The sequence below is a fragment of the Typopeltis vanoorti genome, chromosome 19 (assembly GCF_054136105.1).
Source record: "Typopeltis vanoorti isolate ZY-2024b chromosome 19, IOZ_Tvanoo_1.0, whole genome shotgun sequence".
Classification (NCBI taxonomy): domain Eukaryota; kingdom Metazoa; phylum Arthropoda; class Arachnida; order Uropygi; family Thelyphonidae; genus Typopeltis; species Typopeltis vanoorti.
The window spans coordinates 42663954-42691075 of NC_143567.1; the positions used below are offsets into that span (position 1 = coordinate 42663954).

Consider the following 27122-nt stretch of genomic DNA (forward strand, 5'->3'; position numbering starts at 1 on the left):
CTCCTCTACAATTTATAGAGCGACCGGTGTTTCCAACATCGACCGTGAGGTAAACACGCACTGGTACTTATGAAACCCATATAAGGCATATAACACGGACTTATGAAACCCATATAAGGCTACTGATTATAATGCATTTTTGTAAGTCAATCGCATTTGTTCTTCTGATTTGACTGGCTGCGGGAAGAGGAAACTGAGTTCTGGGAGGAAAAATTCTGCTGCTTTCGTATGAGACTGAGCTAATTCGCCTTCAGTTGACAAACGCTAATAAAGGTTGTCTGATTGAGTATCGATGAAACCGACTGAGCTACGGAGTACGTTACGTTCCTCTGACCTCGGAAAACATCGCTTGTCATCTTCCTTTGAGACTGCATTCAGAATTGCCTACGATTCGGTTTGGATATCCGACATGTCCAAATTTTTGTCATTCAAGTTGTAATTTTATCTCAGAAAACAAAAGCGAATCACAGCTCTGAGGAGTATTGAGGTGTTGGATCACAACCAGATTGTTCTTGTCAAAAAAAAAAAAAAAAAAAAAGGTATTGCCCAGACAACATACCATTATTCAGAGTTGTTCTGCAGGAACGAAGTGATAGCCGTCACACCCTGTAGGAACTTTTGGGCAACTCATGTACACACACACACATACGCACGCACGCACGCGCACACACACACACACACACACACACACACACAACCTATTTACACAGTTGCGTTTTCTCTCTTGCTTTATATATATATACATTTATCATTTATTTATTTACTATTTTTTATTATTTATTTATATTTATTATTAACTGATTTACTTACCACTAGTAAGCTGAACCGAAGGTGTGCAAGTCTCATGAGTTCCTGAAGTACCGCTTATGGTGCCATCTAGCGGACAGGTGCCAGTAGCAGTGGTAAAACCTGCTCCTTGAAGAGATTGAGCAGATGCTAAGTATGACTGATAATGAGAGGCATAAGGATTCCAGTGTGGATCTGCACCAGTAAAATGCAACGCCTGTGAAGGATCTGAAAGAAGAGAATCACATCGAAACTTTTCAGAACACGTAACACATTCTGTTGAAATAAAAGAGAAATACCTTTAAAATTAAAAACAATTTTACCAAATCAGGCAATTTATTTTAATGATGCTGTCCTAAAGATTTACTCGAGGGATAACACCCATCCATTAGGAGACCCGCTAACTCACTTTTGACTGCGCAGTCCTGAAAGTGTGTGTGTGTGTGTGTGTGTGTGTGTGTGTGTGTGTGTGTGTGTGTGTGTGTGTGTGTGTGTGTGTGTGTGCGCATGCGTGCGTGCGTGCGCGCGTGTGTGTGTGTGTGTGTGTGTGTGTGTGTGTGTGTGTGTGTGTGTGTGTGTGTGTGTGTGTGTGTGTGTGTGTGTGTGTGTGTGTGTGTGTATTGCGATTCGTAACTAGTAGACGGTCGGAGCTTTTCGGCCGTCTACTATCGAATGACGGTGACCTGACACGCAGCCGCCTTCTCTTTCATGAAAACACCGAGAATGAGGATTCCAGCACTAAAATTCAATCAAAATTCTACACCTGGGCTTCCTAAATGTTGGTCGAAAAGAGGAACATATATTCTAGTTCCACGCTTTTCTTTCCCTTCCAGTACTTTACGTAGTCTACCTGACTGTTTCTTTTCCCGATCACATTTCTATTTTTAATGACGTCCGCTACAATTGATCTGAAATGCTTTTTAAGTGTGATATAATCAAAGGATTTGATTAATGATTAGTAGCGCAGCCTATGACAACACAACACAGGGGAATAAATGCACGGTGTTTATTTATATTGGTAGCGTACTTTATTATTTTAATAGACTAGCAGTGTTATAACATATACATGTAAAAGAGTGTCTGTTTTATCATTAAAGACCTTAGCCTCTGATATAATAGTAATCTTACGTATGTATGCATCTATGATTTTCATAGATTAGCAAGTCCATCACAAATGACATCAAACTAAACATTTTATATTGTATTGTACCTAATACAAATGTACCTTATCAAATCAGAACGCTTCCTAATTTTTTTTTGCTAGATGGGTGAAGCAAGAATGCTGTTCACATTCCCCATTATCTGTAGAAGAAAATGTATGATATGGTATTATTGAGCTATAGGCTCTGATCATGGCGGGGTAACGGCAATAACCGAGCTTCTGTTAAAACTTCATTGGTGATACGTAAGTAAAGCCAATCTCTAAAAATTCGGATGATCCCTAGGCCACTCAATCGTCCATCTCAGTGATGGTCTTCCAGCCACACACCACCACCGAGCCGAACCGCTGATATTCCGAAGAAAAGCATTCACCGACAAAGCCCCTCAGCGGGCCGTGCCGGAGAACACTTCCCCGGAGACTCAAATTGCTCCCTTAAGGCAAAAACCTTAAGAGAGCGAACTCAAAACTCTCGAATCTCTGCGTCCCAGGGGGTAACAGCAACAGCCGAACCTCAATTAAAACTTCATTAGCTACAGCATTGCCATTCTCGGAAAATAATTCCACCTGTTCCCTAAATTATACCGGTCTCTCTTATATTAAAAAACATGCTTTTTTATTTTTGGTGTTAGAAAAAAAATTCAATTTCTTTTGATAAAAATGAATAATATCTCCGTTAATGAAAAAAAATCTTAAGATAATTTATTAAGTATTTTTCTCTTTTCTCTCTCTAGATATTTGGGTATTAGTTAGAGATATCCACAGAATTTAAAATGATAGTTTTCGTCCATTTATATATAATAATAATAAAAGCATCCAGAAAGTTAACTGGTATGATCACTTAGAAATGGAGAGAAAAAATTGGCTAGACAAATGTTATTTCTCAGGAAGACCAAGATGTATGTGGACTGATACAGTTAAAAAGTGCCTTAGAAGACAGAAATATTATACTTAATACAACAGAAAATCATATTCCCTATAGTCCTTATAAGGACTGGCTTAAAGGGGCGAAGCAAGAATGCTTTTCATCTTCCCCGTTATCTGTAGAGGACAGTGTAGGGATAAGGTGTTATTGAGCTATTAAAGCTCTGGTCATGGCAGGAGGGTAACAGCAATAGCCAACCTCAGTTAGAACTTCATTGGCTACAGCATTGCCATCCATTACCCTCCAAGAGTATTAAACACCTCATTTCACCTCTCTCTATATATAGTCCTTATAAGGACTATCGGTCTTTCTTATATTAAAAACATGTAATTTTACTTTTGGTGTCAGAAAAAAGTTTCGAAGTTTTTCATATTCCCTATAGTCATATTTCAAGCTCTGATTATGGCAGGATGGTAACAGCAATAGCCAAGCCTCGGTTAGAACTTCATTGGCTAAAGCATTGCCATCCATTACCCTCCAAGAGTATTAATAACCGCATTTCACCTCTCTATATAGTCCTTATTCTCTCTCCTTATAAGGACTGGCTTAAAGGGGAAAAGCAAGAATGCTTTCTTCCCCGTTATCTGTAGAGGACAGTGTAGGGATAAGGTGTTATTGAGCTATTAAAGCTCTGATCATGGCAGGAGGGTAACAGCAATAGCCAGCCTCAGTTAGAACTTCACTGGTTACAGCATTGCCATCGTTACCCTCCAAGGGAAAGTCAAGTCGATATTTCATTCTCCATATAGTCCTTATAGTCCTTATAAGGACTGGCTTAAAGGGGCGAAGCAAGAATGCTTTTCATATTCCCCGTTATCTGTAGAGGACAGTGTAGGGATAAGGTGTTATTGAGCAATTAAAGCTCTGATCATGGCAGGAGGGTAACAGCAATAACCGAGCCTCAGTTAGAACTTCATTGGCTACAGCATTGCCATCCATTACCCTCCAAGAGTATGGGAAACTAAGGACCTCACCCTATAGTCCTTATAAGGACTATCGGTTTTCCTTATATTAAAAACATGTCATTTTACTTTTGGTGTCAGAAAAAAGTTTCAAAGTTTTTCATAAAAATGAATCATATCATCATCTTAATGAAAATATCATATGCATTTTTTATTTAAAATCTTATACTTAATAAAAATCATCGTATTTTGCAATATAATTCAGGAAAATGTTGTTTACTATATTCCTCCCAGGTGTTCATGTTTTGGGAAAGCACGTTATTAGGAGAAACATATCTACCACCTACCGGGAAACAAACAGAATACTACATCAAGAAACTATATAAATTAAAGACAGCAGAATTCTGTGATGGCGTGTGATAGTGTAGCGATCAAAGACGGAAAGGCGACTTGTCATTATGCATGACATGTATATGAGGTTTCAAGAAGACCCGTTCTTGGTAAACATAATACCCACTTGGGTACGACAACAGACTGGAATTATTCACAGTTGAAAGTCTTGCTGTCTCACTAAACTCCTTGGGCATTAATTATGGAATGACGTGACACTGTTTACTGATAACGGCAATTGTTACGTCACTGGAAGCGCTCGTGTCATTCATGTGTTTGGATTGTCAATTTCGTTCAGTGTAATTTCATCTTTTGAAAGTTTTATGATTTTGACGCATTGGGATGTTGGGAGAGAAGCTGCGAGAAAGTCTGCCTTCATATTAAACTTTACTTTTCGGTCATTTCTTGATGTCGAATCGTCAAGGTCCATCTTTTAATGGACTCTTACAGATCTTGAGATTATTACACACCTTTAATGGTTCCTAAACACGTGTTAAAGACAAATATGTATTGAAGACAATACTGTTTGCTGTTAATGAATAACCCAACGAATTCAGACCGAATAGCTGTTGTTGATATATGCGATCAAGTCCGAAACATGATATTTATTGATATTAAACTAATGACTAATACTGATGATAATATTATTGTTTCTGCATTTAATTTATCGAGAAATATAATGAATTATTAAAAATCTCACCCAAAATATCACCATCTTGTTACATGAAGATCTTAAGCCTAGTCGACAAGAAAATATCAAACTTTACAAGTGTGTTTTTATCATCACCATCATCGTATTCCTGACATATACCCTCAGGGGCGTACAGGATCTTATGATAAGTAATGATGTAACACGAAAACTTACATCATTACAAACTTCCTAACACCAATTTTTCTCCAAATCAGTCTGTTAGCTGTCAAGATTCAAACATTGTCAGACCTTATATTTCTGTCTTCTAAGGCACTTTTTACCGTATTAATCCACCTATATCTTGGTCTTCCTCTGGGTCTTTTTCCTGCCAACCTGGCAGAGAACACTTGTTTTGCTAATCTTTCCTCTTCCATTCTGTTTAAGTGACCATACCACCCGCGATTAGTTCTGCTAACGCATTTCTGGATGCTTTTATTATTATTATATATAAATAGACGAACACTATCATTTTAAATTCTGTGGATATCTCTAAATAATATCTAAATATCTAGAGAGAGAGAGAGGGAAATGAGATATCTCAAGAGAGACAGAAAAGAGAAGAGAAACTCGAGAGAGAGAGAGAGAGAGAGAGAGAGAAATGGAACATTTCAAGAGCGATAGAAAAGAGAAGAGAAACTTCTCTTTTCTATCTCTCTCTTTATAGAGATATAAAAGAGAAGTTGATACACGAAGAGACGAAGAGTTGAAGTCAGATCACGAAAGGAAAAGAATGAAAGAAGTAGAATTAGTGGAGAAGCAAGTGAAAGAGGTAAAGACAGAGGAAGAAGAGAGCTGAACAGAATCCAGAAATGAAATAAGCGGAGAGGAGAGAGCGAAAGATACGGACTGGAAGAGAAAAACAATTCTACCGAAAAAAGAATGTTGAAAATACGAAAAAAAAAGTGGAGAAAATGCTTGAAAGAAAGTCAAGGAAGACGAAGAATGACAGAAGAAAGAAAATGGAAAGCAATGAAGAGAAGTCATTTGAGTTTCTGCAATTCAGAGAGAGAGAGAGAGAGAGAGAAGGAGGGATTATTGTATCAAATAATGACTGTGACTAAACCTTTAGCTTTCAAAATCACATCCATTAAGTCTGGTGTGTGGGACAGTGGGAAGTAGTAGCATCATCGGAAGAAGGCTTCGTCTAGACGAGGCTTAAGTCTTCCGCGATAACGCAGCTCACAATAAAGAAGAAATCTGACGTCTCATCATGGCACAGACAGCGCTGGCATAACTGACGATCATGCAAAATGCAATTTGGAATTCAGCAACTGTCAGCTAAAATATTGCTCATTTTTTCGGCATCGTACAAAAGAAAGACGCTTGCAACCCTTGTTCTTAATGTCATCATAGAACCGCGTGAGGTTTCGGGAAGTAGGAGTGTGGCCAAGAACAGAGCCGTTACGTGTAAACATAGGTGGGGAGCACGCCATCGCTCCGGTAATCTAAATATTTAATCAGCAGATATAACGTAAGATTGGCCCGTGTTCATTTCTGACGCGGATTTCGCTCGCCCCTCCTCCCCCCACCCACCCCTTCTACGTCTCGAACATTTCTATCTTAGCAACTGAACCCTACCCTTCTACTATCGACTTCGAATAAGAGTAAAACAGAATTGGTACGTGGATGCGATTTTTTTTTTTTTTTTGTCGCACATAATGCATCTTTACCGATGGAAGTAACATTAGTAATGCATCACGACTTGTTTGGTTTCCTCGTGAGGGAGCGGCTCCGAGAAACATATCTAAATTATCAGTTGATGTACTTCATGAAAACATCACAGGTAAAGAGCCGCAGATACAAATATAAAATACAGCTCTCAACTCACTCTCTCTCTCTCTCTCTCTCTCTCTCTCTCTCCTATGCTCTTCCCGTCTGTCTTCACCTATGTATCTGCATATTCTTTGAAGTTTGTTCGCTATCATTCTTTCTATTCTGTAGATCCATCATTTTTATTGAACTCATTAAAAACTCGCTCTCTCGCTATCTATCTATATCTCTCTGAAGAAAGATGGTTAATAGCCTTATGTGTCGCATCAGCTATCATCAGACAGCTAAGAGCCAAATGCATCATACTGGTAAACATCTTAATTAAGAATGACATGTTGGTTAACAGGATGACATTAATAATCTTACATTGATTAACAGCTGTCCATTAAGAACATATATTGGTTAACAATAACGTATTAAGAATTTTGGCTAAAAAACTGTTGAGAATACTGGGTGTCTTGGAAAGCTTTGCTATTTTCATATAAGATTTGATGATTCAATAGAATCTTCTGAAACTTATGACACAGGGGATTCCCGTAGTCAAAACGGAAAAGCAGTCCCACGCCATTTCCATCATACTTAACAGATGTAATTAGACACTTGTAAAGAATGTTCTCCGACAGCTTTCATACGTAAATTCCACACCAAAGTTTTGCAGTTGTCTCGCATCCAATCAGGCAAGTTCGTCACCACACAAGTCGATCCAAAGTATTATTCGTAATACGATGAATTCTTTTACACTCTCCTAATTTTGTGATAACTTATTTTTGTAAGGAAGCAGTCCATTTTAAAACCAATTAAAATAAAATAATGATTTAAAGCCAAATTCAAACTATTGAGCACTTTAAAATGACATCTTTACAGTGTTTAGAATCATTTACTCTACTAGGATGGCATATTCTCTTTTTTGAATGCCAATATGTGATAACCAACGTATCGTAAGAAGCCCTATCAAAAGTTTACAGTCTGTTTTTTTTCCTTCAAGCATAAATTAATTTTTTTTTCCCTGGATAGTTAAATGGACGTTGATTAAATCTAAGACTTTATTAGGCAAATGTTATCTTTTTTAATCAGGTATCGGAGAATCCCTCCTGCCGTTTCTTCCGCACATTTGCTCTTGGCTTCTAAACAAGGATCTTGAAGGAAGCCAATATCTCCCAGTTAGGTAGAAAGTTTATTTGCCTGACATTGCGTTGATTTTTCATATAATAAATAATAATAATTTATGGTACTTACAGGCCCACAACTTATCGTAGATTACTTTTCGTAATCATACTTTTTTTTACGATAACCAAGTATTATGCCTAAATATATATTTTTGTGGATTCGTTTGGCAAGTTTGCCTTGTTGCGGGATGAAAACCCCAAGTTTCTGGGAGTTTCTTAAGAACTGCTACCTCAACATGAGAACCAACTAAAAGATCCGTCACTTAAAAAGCTCTGATAGAAATTCTTCACATCGAACACGGGATTACAATCGAGGTCTTAAAAACCAAAGGACTTCTTCAAAACCGTGTGATCTACGGATGTGGATTGTTCATCCATCAAGAGTTATTTTGAGTTATTTTTTAGTTTTTAAGTAGTAAAAGCCCAGATATCTGGTTAAGTTTTGAAAATTCGAAAATGTTTGAGGTCAACAAAAAGCTAAATTACGTAGTATATTAATTAGCTTTGTTTCAAAGGCTAACACATTCCTTTATCTCACTTAAATTAGCATTCATCACAAGGCTAACACATTCCTTAATCTTACCAATTAACCTTTATTAAAAGCTAATATGTTCCTTTATAAACTAGACTATTAAAAGGCTAAAACAATTTTTTCACTTAAAATAGCCATTATCAAAGGCTAATCTATTCATTTATCATACTTGAATTAGACTTTATCGAAAGGCTAATTAACCTTTTAACTCTAACCTTAAAGGGCTTTATCTTGTTTGGTCATAGTAGAAGGCGATAGCAAATATACGCCATGACTTTCCACTAAGAGGATGTTAGCCTATTATTCAAAATTAGTCGCAATTTTTAGAGTAAAAATATTGTTACAACAGAAAATAAATTTATTAATATGATCTGTTAATAAAAAAAGGTTCAGTAAAGGCTAATCTATTCATTGTAATTTGTTTTGAAGGTATCTTCATTCTGACATAGACTATTACGATGAAGACATCTTTAAAACAAATCACTGGATGGGCAACGGTTGCTGAAAACAATAGCGAGCAGGAATAAGAAAGAAAGAAAAATGGAGGAATTATAAATAGCGAAAAAAGAAGAAAAATCGTTATGTGATGATCCATTATATTAATGTGAATTAGGTGAGTGGGGATGGAGAAAAACATCTTGAAATAACAGTCATTTGAGGTTTAGGTATGATGGCGATCCCTCTACAAGTAACTGCAGAGCAAAAGAGCCATCAAAGCTAATTACAAACATCTGTTCAACTCAACCCAATAGCTTCCACTTGTGTTAACGTTCAGTAGGTATTATCTCAATCTGAAACTGCATATTTTTAATCATCCCGGGGAAACAGGAGACTCCTAAGATTCCAATAACGGTGAAAAACGCGATTACAGTGCCTCCTTTTCTTACAAATTGTGGTAACGAAAATATCAAACGAAGGCCTTTGACTTCTTAAGACTAAACTCTTTTGTATGGCGGTGAGGTTGGCAAACCGAGGAGGAACTGGATCTCTCTGCCAGTTGTCGTACAAGATGCTAACAACCGTGAACACCGGCATCATTAGTTGGCTTACTCGTATTCCGTCTTCTGGATTTTCGGTAGCACACGGGGAAAATTTCCATATTTTAATGGCGCCTCTTGTCTTACTTCGTTGTTAAACACGATATTTTAGTTGGTTTTTTTTTTTTGGTTCCGCTAGTTCTTATTTTAAATTTCTTTTCCCAGAAATTCTCTTTCTGCGGTACATGCAATCGAATGGTTTCCGACGATTTAAATAAAATAAAATAAATAAAAAAAAAAAGAAAAGAAAGGAAAAAGTCGTTTCCAGATCTGTTCACCGAATTCGAACAAAAAAGTAATCTAATTTAATAACATTGTCAGAGCATTATGGGAACGATGGCTGAAAATGGCATACAAGACTAAGCAGAAATTATGGGAGCTCGCGTGTTGCTTTACTCTTCCCCTTCAAGTTTTAATGGATTGTTCGGCGCTAGTATATAAGGTCTAAGTGATCACAAATCGAAATGGAAAATGAACCGATACCAAATGGAAATAGAACAGGCGATATTTTCTATTACAAATTTTGGAGGTTGTTAGTGTATAGAAATAGCTACATCAGCTATGCAACATAATTGCTATAGCAACGGATGACATCGTCATGCTTCAGGAGTTAGAAAAAGCGACAAGTTTAAATCCCACCGATGACACGAACAATTTAGGCTTTTCAAAGAAAAAGTAATGTGTTATATTTACTTAAATGTTAAGCCTCAGAGATTGATCCCTTATCAAGAAAGAGTAAAATAGTTAGCCTAAGAACTAGCTTTTTCGAGAGAAGCCTAAGAACTATCTTTTTCGAGAGAGGCTATCCTAGGCTAACTGTTTTACCTAGGCTAATTTATTTTGCATTATTTAGTCATATTCAAGATAGCTTAAACTGTTTAAAGGTAGCTCGGAATCCTCAAAATCTCGAGAAAACTTAACCTTTACCGAAATTTTAACTTAGCCTTAGAAATCGGTTTTATTGAGAAAAGTTAAATTAATGAAATTAGGAAACAATGGAGTCAAATAATTTTGTTTTATACTAAACTGAAAATTTTACCTTAGCGCAGATATTGAAAGGCATGAATTGGGCAATGTTCAGGTAGACCCATTACTCTACTGATTCGCAGTTCTGTAGAACATTTTTTAGTATGAATTCCACTCATGTATGGTCAGAGACTAAAGGTTAGAATCATTGGTATAACGCTTCTCTAGAGTCCAAAAAAGAAACTTTTATTTTTCTCAATCCACTTCAAGCATCTAATAAGTAGGAAAATTTGACACTGGACAATGAAATTCATCTGCCATTTAGAGTAATTTCTCAATGCGACTATTCGTAGTTCATTTGGACACCAATAAAGTATGAAAATGATGGGAGAGTTAAAAAAATATTATTTAAGGATTCATGCGAACACTTATAGCCAGTGGTGAGCTATAAGGGGCTCGCGCGAGCCCTTTGTTAAATTTTTATCAAATTTGCGAGCCCCCTTGTTCTTCTTGTTTACTTTTTTATTTAAAAAAATTTTTTTTATTTTGAAATATTAAGCGACAAACTCATCCGGTAACCCAACAAAAATTAGTCAATTCGGCAGTGTATAGATTATTTGGAATAATTGTTTCAACGCCTCTATAACGAATGCGCCCAAGTTTGAAAAGAAAATAAGCGCATGCGCTATTTTTATCCTTATCCCTTCTGGTAGCCAATCGTATGGTAAAACTAGTAGCCAATCAAATGTTTTATAAAAGATTATAAAAAAGTTCATTCTTATTATATTTTGATAGTTAAAAATGTTTTTCTTATGTACGATAAATTAACACAGTTGATTGTGTGCAAATATTTCATGTTTAAATCACGAAAGATTTGTTTAAAAATGATAGCCTTCAGAGGTTGATTATCCTCTCATACTTTTTGATTGGAATTTGTACACAAGCGTTATTAATAAACGTTTTTGTGTGAAATACGTTTTTTTTTTTTTCGACAATGCGAGCCCTTTGTTAAAATTTCCATAGCTCACCACTGCTTATAGCGTTCGATGTTTAAAAAATAATGGCTGAAAATCAGTCATATTAAGTACCAAATTAAAAGACAAACAGAATTTTTATGCAAGTGGTGCGATAGTCCGTATACAGCTTATTTATAATCGATTGAGAATGTTTAGAAAATTTTCGATTAATACTCTGTTTAAATGAATAAAAGAAAAAGGACAATGTCCTTCTTGATCGAGCTATGATAATAGGATAATAAGATCATAGCTCGGTCAAGAAGGACATTGTCCTTTAAATGAAAAAAAAAATCCAAGTTTTAATCCTATGTGGAACGCGAACTTTTATAAGATAGACGGTATCATGTAGAGGTGGCCGGATTTCTCATGTATTAAGTTTTTATGAAGTCAAGTTACTTAGCCTTAAGTAGGCGAAGAAGGTGTTCTAAACAGAAGTGGAATTTATCGTAAGTGTGCTTATCCAATCCGTTCGTTTCTTTGTAGATCACACGGTTGAAGGCTATGACGACATTGTACTATGACTTAATTTGCATGAGATCTCTGATCCGTTTTGCATAGTTTGTACAAAGAAAAATTACATTATCATGTTGCATATACCAGTTGTCCGCACGGTTAGCCTAGTGGCTGTGCGCTTCGCAACCCTATGCCTTAGGAAGGAGTGTCCTAGGTTCGATTCCTGTCGGAGACGTGAGGAGCTTAAGGAACTTCCTCAGCCATAGCCAAGTTAGCCGGTCTTAGGCGTGGACAGTAGGGTTTTTCTCCCCAGTTTATCTGGGGGTTTTTCATCCCGCAAGCAGGCAAACGGGACCCGTGAACACACAGGAATACAGCCATAAAAATACGGCAAGGAAGGCAACGGGAAAGCACCTTGCATCACTATCTCCCTAGTAATCAGCTGCAACCCTCTCAAAGAGAGGGAAGCCACAGAATCAGATATAACAGTTAAACAAATATAGTGTCATTATTAGCAGTTAAAAAAAAAAAGAGAAATAAATAATCCTGCGTATGCAACTGGTAATCGTTTAGAGGGTAGATGGCCGAAGTCAATATCAGTTTCATTGTTCGGTCAACGAAGCAGTTGGATCTGCAGAGGGAAGCTGCGTAGAAAAACGTGTGAATTCCACTAACAGTCGGAATTCGGAAGCATTCTTGTCGAAGTTAGTTGCTAGGACGTTTATAGGTATACGGTTAACGTCTGGTCATCGAGTTCTGACCTCCTATAAATCCATCGCCAACTTTGAGATGACGAAATGAATGTTTACAGCGCCATTTCCTTTCGTATCGTTGAGTTAAATTTCTTAGAATGAGTAAATAACTAAAGCGGATATAAAGGACTATAAGGTGTTAGTACTAAGTAAAAAAACTTGTATAATCCGAACGGGAATGAATATTTTTTTTAACTAAGGCCAAGTCACACCGTATCCGTAAATGAACGCAGAATATATTTGGGATTGGTTTGTTTTGCCGATGAACTTGCATGTTCGGATTACATACGAGAGTATAATGGCACTCAGTGTCGTAGTGAAAGGTGCTTTGCATTTAACCGTATTTCCACGTTGTAATACGGCTTTCCTCCGCTGTAACCCGCGTGATAACCTCTTTCTTAAAATACTCGTATTCTTTTGAATACGATTACATAACCATTTAAGAACATAGAGAGCAGATCGAATCCCAATTGGTTAACTAAGTTACTTATTTTTAAGTAAAGTGTGATGTTCTACGTAACTACGACAATCACGCAGATTAACAATACGTGAACACAACACAAGCCTTGACCTACTCCAGTGCCAAATGACTTTTTGAATCAGTGTTCGTTCTTTACATAGTATATGCATACGTTCTTATAAGCCAAATGTTTAAGTTTGTTTTTAATTGTCTGCTAGTGCATCCGATATGTGGGTAGTACTAGCATGGATATCAACTGAAGTCTGTTATTCTCCTACCTAACAAGGAAACGCTTTTTCCAATTTGGATCGCTCACACGAACACTACGACGTGTTTCGAGAATTACTGACGTCGGTATGGAACTGGTGAAGATGTAGACGGGATTTGGACCTAAATCTTTTCTCTTTCCACGGCGTCATGATTACAAACTTCGCTACGAAAGCAGTTGAATTTTTCATTCCTACTTTCAAGTTTCCTAATCATTTCTTAAAAAATAAATGACGTCATGACATTTCTCGACTGATATAGAAGACTGGTGTCTCTCCCCCTCCCACTCAGTTGCTTTCATAGGCAGTTTCCCATAGATATTTGAGAATTTTTCGAGTGTTTGAGACTTCTAATCTAAATCAGACACATTTGAAGAAGTATGCAAATTTATCTGATCTCGTGTTGGGTGACGTCATCAAACGGAGTACCAGAAAGCAGTCAAGCGGGAATGATATTGTTGTCAGTTCGCTAAAAAATAACAATTTAACAGACAAGAAAGACATTATAGGCGCGTCAAATAGGTGCAAGTGAAGCAAAACAATCACCACCGGGAAGTTTGGCAGCTATTTTGCAATTGTAATTTTAACTATACTCTAAAAAAGTATTTGGTCAGATGATGAGGTCATCGCTAAGGGATGAAGCAAATGACTCTGGCATACAATTATGAACACACCACAATCTATTCGTTCGAACCATGATAAAAAAAATATATAAAGAAGAATAAACTACTATACCAGTGATATTAATTTCAAAATTACTAGTAGATAACATTCCCAGTGTTAATTGCACTTGAGTATTCTATTTTTAGCAATAATGTCCTGTTTGGTAGTTCACTAACGGACGTGGATTGACCAATGATTAAGATATTTAGCAAAAATACTTCATTTAGTTACTCATAAATAAATATACTGTGTGGCTAATTTATTAACACATCGCCATTATCAGTGGACTCCATCATTTCACTAGAGACAGTATTTCATCGGTTAAAGCAGCTCTATAAGGTATATCGACTAATACAGAAGGATATTGTTCATGTTTGTAATTTACCGTGACAGTAGACCAAGAATGAAAATTAAGGACGTTGACTAAGGTCTGATAGTTGGTACCAGGCGTACTGGGGCAAAAATCATAGAACATTGCAACTCTGCCGGAGTGGTTAAACGATGTAGTGTCTACGGTATATTGAAAATGATTCAACAACCAAAAAAAAAAAAAATTAAGCTAATGAGAGTCTGTCATTGGAGGCAAATTATTGTTCAGCATTGTGAGTATGATGACGTCAGAACTGTTTTGAGCATCATCTTTTGTAACAGCAATGTTTCAGCGTTAGAACCTATTTACAGTGTTGCTGAGATACATTCGTTCATATTCATAGTTTATCCAGCGGGATATTGCACGCGCCACAACACAATTGTTCAAGAATGAGTCACACACAGTTTACAAGTGATTTTTATCAATTCGCTGAATTCAAATGAACATGGTGAGATGAATAGGAATGAACTGCAATTGAGATACTAAATGTTAACGCATTCAATTTTTGATTTACGTGAGATTCCCAAGGTAGTCTCTTAGTACAGGTGTGTTGGCGATCAGATGAGCTGTGTATAAGCAACCATCACTTTGAACAGGTGATTTTTCAGCATAGATACAAGTGACAGTACAGTTACGGTCAATAAAATCGGTCTAAAAAGTATTGGTTGTTTAGACAGGTGCTTATGTAATACAGGTGGTCTCGGAGACTGGTTTTGCTAAACAATTTTTTTATCTTTGCAGATTTTCGCCTTTGTTTTTTTACACATATCACCAATGGGTGATAACAATACCATTGCAAAAAATGCTAATAAATGGAGGGCAATCAACCAATCATTGAAAGCATGATTGGTTGATATGTTAGTGTGTTGTAAGGCATCCCCTGGTGCACAATCGAGGACATCCCAACATTGCTCTTTGATTGAAAAGAACTTGGGTCCGAGCCCCACTAAGATGGGAGATAACACGCTTACCCCATAGCCTTAGTTGCTTTGTCTTTATTTTCAACCAAACCCAACTGTTTCGTATGAAATGTACAAACGACAGGAAATAAGCCTTGCAATACAATTAGACATGTTTTGATAGCCTCATCATTGTCCTTTAATTAAACTGATGGATAAAACAAACACTGGTGGTGTTGCTCGAGAAATATTTCTGATTAAATATCTCCAATCGGTAATGTAGTCACCACGTATCTAATACCAAATCAACCGCAGTGAAGTTTACACTGAATTATACACTTTTTGCTAAGGTATTGGGACAACCAACATAAGCCAAGGATATGTAAATATACGCATCGATAATGAAAATATCTAGTGATAGCTATCAGTAAACCTATGATGAACAATGAACATGGTATTTTATATTCAAAATGTCACTAGGAATGTTGGAACGTGAATGGTTTATTTGTTTAACTATTCTAACCAGAAAGGTTATTAATATGTTCATTATTATGTAGCCATCGTATTTACTTTTCGGATACAGTTCAAGGAAGTTTATCCATGTTATTGACTTGGATTGACTGACCATTTTGGAACAGAAGGGGGGGGGGGGGTGAAGGGGAGAGAGAGAGAGATTGAGACATTGAAAACCGAAAAACTGTTTCTGAATTCCTTACTCTCCTCTTCACGCAATTATTATTCACTTAGCAAGGACAATGTAAAGCCACTAGGCTAGTATTGACCGAGTGAGAGAAAAGTACAAGAGTTTAAACGTTGCTATGACTACGGCATGACAACAAAGTTGTCTACTAACAGAGGAACCGAAGAAGACCGTAGAGTTCTTGTAGTAAGCGGTACTGGTAACTTTGTTAGTCTTAAGTTTTCTTTTTCGCCTTTTTTTTTCTCTCTCTCTATCTTTCTTTCTTTCTATGTAAGGCGAAGTTTAACCTCCCTGGTACCGAATCTTGTCGACAGCCAACCGACATGAAAGCTACGCTAGTAGCGAGAAACATTGCCAGCGAATAATGAAGCCTCTTTGGGAAAAATCGAAGAGGCTGTGACTCTATGCTGTTTTCGAGCAAAAAGGACTGAACGTTTGCAGGCAAGAAACAAACGCGGAATTTTTCCCCTCAATAGAAACCGGGGGCAAAAAAGACAGGGGGGGGAGAGAGAGAGAGACACTAAACAGAGAGGGAACTACGAAAGGGATAGATAGAAAGAAAGCAGAGAGGGTGAAAATGTAAACTTTATTTCAATGTATAGACGGTGATAGAGATAAGGAGAAAAAAAAACACGAATGCTTTTACAGTTATTTTTTTAGTACGTAATTTAGATAACATCACTGGCATTCATTTGTTTACATTAAAAGACAGTTTTAGGGAACGCAAAAGAAACGATAAAAGTCGTTCCATCTAATTAGAAGTGAAGACCAAGACAAGTGTTAGAACTTACCGTGTTACTGTGAACAGCTGTTTTGTGCAACCAACAAACCTACTCATTTGGGAACGGAGTGTGAAAGAAATAAAACACACCGATGGAGAGAGATGAGAAGAGCGAGAGATAAGCGAAAGAGTTAAAAGGAAAATGAAAAAAAATATATATAAATATAAGGAAAGAAAAGAAACATATATAGAGAGAAATAAATAAATAACGCACAACAGGCATGTAGATAGAGATAAAACTAAGGAAAAAGACTGCAAGAGAAAGAAAGAAAGAAAAAAGAGGGGTGGTAAGATACAATGCAAAGAATATCTCTTATTATATTATAGATTATGACAGCTCTGCAACCTACCCACCGAATTCAAACACTCTCATCAAGACACAAATTATATTTAGTTTTCATCAAAAGGAATTGTCTTCTAAACCAAATGAATCAGCGAATCCAAAAATAAACGTTTCTGGATACATAATTTATAATTGAAAAACAAAAGAGACAAATTTGTCAGTTACGATATTCAGCACTTATTAGCAGCCCTTATATATATAGGACTTACTAGCAGACAGTCTAAATTTAATGATATATTATATTACATATAAATAATAAAAAGGTGTAGAAACATATTATTTAAATACTTTATAATAAAAAAAATAATAAAGGTTGTTAAAGGCAGCATTTAAATATAAATTATTTTTACAACTAGATCTCTTATATAAAATGGCTATCAACTACATCAATTACATCGGAATCCCATTATGCAAAGTACTTTTCCGAATGTATATATAGCATAATAATTATAAATTGAAAAAAATATATAGAGAGAGAGTAGCGAAATATTTCAGCCGTTATTTGATTTATTATCCATACTTGTTTTTCACAACAAACGCTATTAAGAGGGCTATAACTGGTTTAATACATACAAGCGCATGCGCCCAATCGTTATTGCCAAGCTATCTCGTGGTCCGTTCGCTCTATTGCTTGTTTTTGCGTCTCTTTTCTCGCTAAGGTCATTCTAGTTTGACCATGTCAGTGAGTGTCTCTGGAATACAAACTCCCCATGCAACAACGCACTCTGAGAAACACGGCCGGTCTATTTCTCAGGAGATAGGCAGAGAAAACACCTGGGACTACGACAGTTGAGGATGAGCTTTGGTTTACACTAAACTTTACTATTGTGAAGTAAAAAGAAATATAAGATATATACATGTTGAAAAGAAAGTATTAGTTTTTTCTCTATATTTTTACAATTTACGTAATACACCACAAACTGCTTTATATGTTAAATACGAAATAATTCTATAAAGTTGCATGTGTATTTTCATGATCTTGTGGTGTTCCCGCAATCTTATAGAATGGTTTTCAACATTACATTACATTATTAATATTTTCAAATAAAATAGTAAGGTTTCTTTCTGGCAATTGTTAATAATCCAAACTATAACAGTAAGGCATAACTTATGGCCAAAGTAGGCTTTGGCTTTTTTATTTTTCTAAAAATAACTTTCGTGCAGCTGTAGTTCATTGTTATGTATACTTACAGCATGGCAGAGATACCTCCAATTCCCTTACTAGAAATTACCTTATAATATTTAATATTTTAGCCTAATTATAGTGATAATAATAGCCTAGTGACCTAATAATAGCCTATTAGCCTGGCAGGCTTAATAATAGAGTGGTAAGATTAATAATAGCCTATTAGCCTGATATGTTTAATAATAGCCTGACAGGCTATTAATGACCTAAAAATAATAATTATTATTTTATAACAAATATTACATTTGATTCTTTATATAAAGCGCCTGTTGGTTGAAATAACATGTATTCGTTGTATGAAACATGCAAAAAAATTTGTAATTTCCGAAAGAGGGCAGCACCGGTATTCAAGTGAGTTTATTTTATCCTGACACCAATGAATCAAATCCGCTTACTCTCTAGCGATGTTTAATAAGGCAAAGGAAACAACAGAAGCACTTTTCGGTGTTTGTCAAATGCAGAAGACTAACCAATGATTTTGAAAACCCAGAGCGAATTGAGTGTTCTTGGAGAAGACATAATGAATACAGATCTTAGCGGTTTCTCAGATGTTGCTTCTCAGCCATAACCTCCCGTCGTTAATGAGAGCTCTGGCGTTCTGTTTCGTGCCATAAAACAGCGGCTTCTCATGAACGATTAACCACAAAAGTGCGAAGACTCCCATCCATTCTCCTTTGCTGTTAAAAGTAAGATCTTAACTGAAGGCCGACTATTGACAGGGCAATTTGCCATATTCCCTCTCCCTACTGCTCAGTCTGCTGTGATGAATGATTTTGCTCATGAAACCGAGTTCTACCAAGAAAGGGCTGAGTGCAAAATGAGAGCGTTTAGCTTCGATCGACACATTCGTCACACAAGCGAAAGAAGGGGGGGGGGGAAGAGATACGGGGTATTTCTCCTCACGAAACCCAAACGCCTATATTCTCCCCACCCCACCTCACCCATCCTCACACATATCCTCGGGGAGATACGGAGGATTTTGATGGGTTGGTGTCATTCTTACTATTAATATGAGCAAATAAAATTCAACTATGCGGTTTGGTTCTCGGCGAAAAAAAAAGTAAAAAAGAAACAAGGAACAGTCTTCCTTGTTTCTACTGGGTATTACTTAAATGAATGCATATTACTAGTGCAACAATAAGTCTCCCGGAGACTACGCCATGGTAAAGTTATTGTCGCTTGGAGCGTCAGCAAGAACTCAGAATATCATTAAACTCATCGGTGGCAAAAATCCAAATTACTCATAAAGTTTAATGGGATTATCGCAATTTGTCTCCTGGTCTTCATCTGGTCGTCTTTATTTTTCTTAATTACACACAGGATAGATCCGCCATGTTGGTGCTAATCAACCTACTCTAATTATACATACTTATTAGTAACACTGGGAAATCGATAGAAAATTATATTACAGAGAAGCACTGCTATTGTCTTGTTTATCTAGCTCTCTGGAGAGAGAGAGAGAGAGAGAGAGAGAGAGAGAGTGTGTTATTATAATTCTGTTGACTTTCACTAAGAAAAACCCACATTTAAGGCAACACGTAATCACAGACGACCCTTAATATTTCTTAACTATTTCTTACCTTGGCCACTACCAGCTGGGGCTGGCATTCTCCTTGGTAATTCTAGAGCCCAATGTTCAGCTGTTTTCCGCCTCAATTGTTCCCATTCTCTAAGAGGATCTGCCAATCGTGGATCAAGAAAAGGAGACCTTTGTCCAAATGCTGTTGCAAATGCACGTAAATGATGTTGTTGTCCTGTAAATATAAAGAGTGCAATTTGTAATGAAGGGTGTATATACAAAAGAAAATAATAACAGAAAAGATGCACAAATAAATTCATTTTTTATGAAGATAACGTATTTTAGTATCACAATGATGTCGAATAGATTTTAGAAGTCATTGAATGAATTTCACAGTTCAAGTTATTCAGCAGTCGCATTTACCATTGACCCTAGATGTGTGACGTCTCTAACCAATAGGATTCGAATTCCAATGTGAGTATGGTGTTTGTAAATGTTTTGAGGTATGAATTACATCTTTTAGTATGAAAGATGTAATTCATAAATTACATCTTTCATACTAAAAGCCACTATGAAGCTTGAAGTGGTTTCAAAAAGTTCAATGTTTGATCTATAAAGCAGGGTTTACGGTTTATTAAAATCTTTAACCCACTAAGGGTAATACGTAATGCAAAATAGATCCTTTGTAGATGGGATTCACATACGTATGTATGTATATATATTATTTAATATTCAATGTATTTTACACAAAGGGAGCTGTATGATGATATGTACTCATGATGATATTAACAGAAATAATAAGGAAACTAAGGGAAGAAAATCTAGATGAGCAAGCAAAACTTCAGGAGTACTATGTACCAAATATTAATATTAACTGTGGAGAAAGCGCTATGGAAAAATAAAAATATTCATTCCTCCTTTGTTGACTGTCAGAAAGCATTCGATAGCACAGATCAGAAAGAAGTCGTATGGGCTTTATTTGAATCTTATGGAGTGGACAGGAGACTGATATGTGTATTGAAAGCGGTCAATGATAATGCAGAGCAGAGAATTCTGTGAGAAAAGAGAATGAAAAATGAAATAAAGTTCAATGGGCATAAGCTGAAAGAGGTTAGGAACTTCGTATATCTGAGGTGCAACACGACGCACGATTCAGATTGTAAACATAGATGAGATTTCGGATAACAAAAACAAAATCATACCTATCAGCAATGGACAAGATATGGAAAAGTAAATCATTGAGCTTCCCCATAAAGCTGAGATTGCTGGAAACATGCATATTCACAAGTGTTCTCTACGGTTGCAAGATATGGTTAATGGTCAAAGACGAATATTGGTCTTATGAAAAAACGTTATCAAAAGATTCTACGAATTGGATGGCTGCAAAAGGTAAAAAGTACTGTTGCAAAATATATAAAACTTATATCCTTATAAGGACTGGCTTAAAGGGGCGAAGCAAGAATGCTTTTCATATTCCTCGTTATCTGTAGAGGACAGTGTAGGGATAAGGTGTTATTGAGCTATTAAAGCTCTGATCATGGCAGGAGGGTAACAGCAATAGCCGAGCCGCAGTTGTTGAATGAATCAATCACCGCATCTCACGGTCGATTGTTCATCCTCAGAGCGAAGAAAACTAGCAGATGATATTTTAAAATGATGATTTTCTTTAAATGGTGTAACAGCAAAATTTCAGAACTTTCAAAAAATTTTAAAAATATATAAACGTAGTTTATTTTAAAACTTTTCTTTTTAGATGTAACAAAAATTAATAAATTTTATTGAATAATATTTATTGACAATGTTTGCCACATAATCTAAAATATTGAATATAGCATACATTATCTTTTTTTCTCGAAATTTTGAAAAAAAAAACTACTTCTCTCTCTTTGAAGTAAAATAAGTTTTATTTGCTTGAAAAATGCAAAATATAATGTTACGATTTCATATTTTTCTCTAGCTTCTACTTGCATTTTACTGCATCTAATGTAGTTCGTCACTATCAACTAACCGAATGTATTTGCTTATATTACGAGATATCAACAAAGGTTGACTGCAGTAATTTGATATATTATATTAACTTCACTAATTTGGCAGATTTAAAGGGTATTTTCTATTGTTAAAAGTAGTTCTTAAAAGAACTGGACGATGGACTGAGTCCGTGACTCTTTATCCCGTCATCTGAATGAAGAATATCTGTGTGGATGGGGTCTTATTGAGCTAAAAAGCTCCAGTCATGGCTGAGTAACAGCAATAGCCGAACCTCAGTTATGTAAAAAGTAGTCTCTTATTGTTAAATTATTTATAAGAATAGTATGTAAAATGATTAAAGGTGTACAATAATTTTAAAACTTCAATAATTATTTTGAAATACAACTACTGTGATTTTAAAAGTCAAATATAAATTACGTTTTTATTATCTTAAGAAATATATAAGAAAAGTACTGATGAATTCATCTCAATCATGACGTAAATGAGGGATGTGAGAACCATCAGTTCTTTGAACCTTTCTCCCTAATAATTCAGTTATTGTTATTATATTACTCGTATTTCAATTACCTGGATAAGACAAGTAATGTTAAAAGTCTTAACATTTTTCACACCTTTATATTTATACCATACGCCAATAAATTCAGGTTTTAGAAATACAGTCTTAATTTTAGTATTATCAAAAAAACTTAAAATATTATATTAAATATTCTTAATATTTTTATTTCAAAGTGAGTTAGCATTTTTTAATCTTTCTGTCAATTTTACACAAAGGCGAGACAAAGTAGGTAGTCTTTTCAAGGAGCGGCTATTGCATTAGTAAGTATTTGATGCTTATTGTGTAGCAAAATCCATTTTCCGCCAATCAGAAACATATTCCATAACTTTTGGTAGGATAGTGTATATAATATAACAAGATGCAGGTATAATGGAACAAGTTATAATTTGCCTGGATCCTACTTTTATTGTCACACATAAGACCTTTACTTTCGCGGAGGTAAAAATATAATCTTTCGCTTAAATCCATATTTTATTTATTTTTTTTTTTTAACGTATTCACCTTTCAAAGCAGTTCCTCATGCGTACGTGCATCAGCTTTTGATCCATGTTTCAGAAGAGTATTAACCATTTGTATGACTGTTTCTTAAATAATATTTTTCGAATCATTTGCACACGTTATTTACTATATCTTAAGAGTATAAGATCCTTATCTTTCACTGCATTGAATCACAATAAAACTCGTTCTTGAATGAATCACTCGAAAAACAAATGATTGTAGATGATGTATTTGAGGAATGTGTTGCGTTAGATTTTCTCTTTCAGTCGTTTCCGACCGTAGGTGACTTTGTAGGCATTGCCCACAAAGTATTCCTAGTGAGATTATCCGAGCTCGGGACCGGCATATGACTGGGACGTATTCATGACTGTAATCCGTGTGTGTGTTCACGGGGACGGTTTGCCTGTTCTGGGTGACGAAAAACCCGAGTTTCCGGGTGAAAAAAAAAAAAACCCTACCTGTGTATGAGACCGGCTAACACATCTTTAGTCGACAGATGACCAAATAAAGGTTCCTCACGTCACTCACGGAAATCGAACCCATCTTTCCGACCAAAGGGCCTTGTCTATACTGATTGAGCTACGGAGGCTCTGCATGTTGCGTTGCTTCGTCTAATATCTACCATCTACTCCAGTGACGTCATTCAAAATATTGTTGAAGTTCATTTCGTTGGTCCAACACATACATAATTAACAGACATGATAAATTGTATCATGGCTTTAACTTTTAATTTACCTTGCTCATAATTTCAACCAAATGATTACATTTTCGAATACATAAAAATAGAGATCAAAATCAAACTCCTTCCCCATCTAATGTATTTAGCTTAGCAACAGGAGAGTGGGGTTAACCACAAACATAGTAATTTGGGTAGCATTGTACAGAGCAATTTAACGAAAAAAGTCCCGTTTTTTTTTTTTAATTTAAATAACGTTAACAATAATGAATCTCAGTAATAGGTTAGCTCTATTGACCTATTAGCAACAGTCATTAATAACAGTTGAGCTGAAAGCACAATATAAACGATAGTCAATAAATTATCTGATTTTCAAATAGTAATAATGGCTTACAAATAACTCTCAGCATCGAAATCACATGACTATTTTCTCAAACAGCCCCCCCCCCCTCTTCGTTAATTTGACTACCGCCAAAGGCCTAAAACATCTATTAAGCGTATTTATCGTGTGTTTTAGGTGACAACAACAGAGAAGTGTTTTAGGGCCATCAAAAAAGGCTTAACACGTGGCAACAGATTATAGCTCACTGTACCACCGAGCGATGCAAAGTGCACTGTCCTTCAGGCTTCATTTACAGAGCGTTAACAGCTAAGCTGTTGTACTAATTGGCCATTTACTACAGGGACCCTGTTCTAGTCCACTGATGGGGCATCTAGCAGTGGCACGGCCAAATTTAGTTGCGGCTTTATTGAAAAGGTGGCGAACAGGGGTGAATGGCTTTCCACAGACCTTAGTCACTGTTGGTAAGAAACCGGAAGAAATACCATTGGTGGTTTTCACTTATAGGGCGCAAGTATTCGCGCTCCGAAGGCAAATCTATTTGGTCGTCCATCCCTGATTTCACGCTGCCATTTATACTTGTGTGCACGCTAGCAACCAACTACTGCTTGGAGCTACGTGTTTTAATTATCTGAAGCATCCCATAAGGAACTGCCAAAGAAAATAGCAATTATACCCTTTACATATTTACATACAGATAATTTGCGCATTTTTTGTCAATCCGTCTGTATTCTTTTAAAAGAAATAACTAATCAAATGCTTACAAGATTGATGGAAGAATGTGTTGAGGAATTTACTGGATCACCTTAATTGCATCAGGAACTATCCAGACAAATGAAAAGAAAATTTGAATTTTAGCAGTACAATAGTAATAATTTGGTGCCCAAAGCAATTTTCTATCGTATTATAATATCACTGTTATGTAGAAAATATGATTTTCATATTTTCTTACTACCATACATCAAGCAGATTATATTGCCATTATGTTATATTATAATTAGTGACTTTTTTTTTTCATAGCAGGAAAAGTTGAAAAGCGTTATCCCATCTGTTGGTCACGGGTATAAATGGATATACTCCCAAAAATTCATTTGAGATAATAATAAAGTAAACCGAGTTTATTACTTTGTCAGCTAATTGTAATACAATGATATGAAAAATATAAAGGTGTGCGAAAATTTATAAAGTTTACAAATTTTATTTCCATTAAAAAAAAACATTTTTATAAATTTTTTATAGAATATAACTTATATATTATTTTAGTATAAAAAATAACTTTAATATGCAAGTTAAATCATGCAAGAGTATTATGAATGGTGTTACATGGATGAGATAGAAATATGATTTTGTCTTTCGGTCGGCGTTGAAATTTTCTAGTTATATGACTTAAAGATAACAACAAATCAATTGAATCTTTCCCTTTCTCTTAAAATATTTGATTTTATATAGGTTCCCGAACACACACACACACACACTCTCTCTCTCTCGCGCGCGCGCCCATTGTTTCTTGGTCTACCAAACGTGACAAAGCCCTCAGCTTCTCCCCGAAAACCACACTTCACTAATCTATCATTCGCAATTCTCATTACGTGGCTATACCAGGATCACATTCCACACTCCACTTTATCACTGTATCTCTACTCTAGAATTATGTTCACAGGGTATCATTCGTCAGCCTGTCCAATCTTGTCAACCAATGTGATCGGAAAGCATCTCGTTTAAGTAAACCTGCCAACGAATTATTTTCTCTAATAAAAAAAAAGTAAATAAAAGAATTACGGTAAGTTAGATTGAAAAGCCAAGCAGATGTTGGTTGTATTTAATTAGAAATACTGAATATTAAATATAAGAATAGTGCTAATGATTTGTCTACTTATTGTTTGTTTGTTTATGGACCAAGATTCAATACGGACTGAGTCAACTCAACATTCAGATGAAATGACAAAGAATTTGACGAATGTTAGAAAATGTAATTACGAAAGTATAGAGCCAAAAGGCTCTATACCGTAGTAATTAATTTTCATTACAATACAACTGTATGTATTGTATCTTTATGTGTGTGTGTGTGTGTGTGTGTGTTATCCAGATTAAGATAGATTCCGTAAAAATATGGAAATCCTGAAGGTGTCTGGCAAGTGGCATGATAAGTGGCGACCCAAGGACTGAGCATTAAGAACTTTCCCCAGTATAGCAACTAAGAAAACCCCAATTCCAAAAAAAAAAAAAAAGTACTAGAATTGTGAGGATAGCGTAGAGTCTGCAAATCAGCCCCTCCGTAGATTGGTTGGATGATGAGACATATATCAGTGGTAGAAGGACTTTTCTCGCAACTCGACTTTTTCATCCCACATGAGAATATGTAGCGAAACTGTGCGGTGAGCATCGGGATGTACGCTATAAGGACTTAGGGATCTAACTTTAGATGATCATATTAGAAATCTGTGTTTAGGTTCGTTAAAATGTCGAAATTCTGAATAGGATGAAGGCTGGAAAGTGACTCTAGTAAGGACCGACCTAACGCCTACGTATTAAGACTGTTCCTCCCGAATAAACGCCTACTAAATTACATGCCTGTAAATGGCGAATGTGTGTGTGTGTGTGTGTGTGTGTGTGTGTATTCTTTGGCTGGTTTGGACAAAAAAACCGGACATTTCAAGAAGAAGAGCCTTTCCACTTGCGCATGAGACTGACTAACCGATCTTTACTTGAAAAATCCTTACAAATATTGATTTGATATTAGACGGGATTCAACCCGGGTTGGTAGGTATGAGCGTTGTTCGCAGTGCTCAACAAAGGTGACGCCAGCATATGTGTGTGTGTGTGTGTGTGTGGACATGTCTGAGGCATTTGTTTCTTAAAGAGAAAAAAAAATACAGGATTATTTCCAATAAGATACATCACAAATGCGCATTCTTTCAATGGTAACATAGGGATTCAACCGATAATTCGCGAGGGGCAGCGCAAAGGCTACATGCATGCACTCATCACCGAAAATGCTAAATGGTGTCGCAACCTGAAGATTTCGACAACCAGTTAATAAACTACAGAATGCTAAGCCTAGTAGTTCAACGACACCAGTGATAGAGTGAAGCGAAAACTAGGGTCACGATGTGTGTGTGTGTGTGTGTGTGTGTGTGTGTTCATAAAGCGAGCTGCAAGTTTACGGCGCTTTCCGAACAAGCCGTAAAAGGAAAGGGGGGAAGTAATTATATCTCACATTACCTCTAAAAATCCTACCGTAATGACAAAGCCGATTCTCCCTGTACTTCATATGCCTCGGCCACCCCTGTTTGTTTCCACAAACTTTATGGGGAGTACGCAAGGAGTAAAA

The 27122-nt window shown here is 36.1% G+C and overlaps 1 protein-coding gene across 1 annotated transcript in view; it reads right to left on the reverse strand.

Annotated features, from left to right (window-relative positions):
- Nucleotides 1-27122, reverse strand: part of LOC150096043 (runt-related transcription factor 1-like) — a 121567-nt gene that overhangs the window by 17485 nt on the left and 76960 nt on the right. The window contains exons 3-4 of the mRNA XM_090409603.1: nt 19794-19967; nt 811-1014 (exon numbers count right to left, since the gene is read on the reverse strand). Coding sequence (XP_090265729.1) covers nt 811-1014; nt 19794-19967 — 378 coding nt within the window. The remainder of the gene's footprint in view (nt 1-810; nt 1015-19793; nt 19968-27122) is intronic.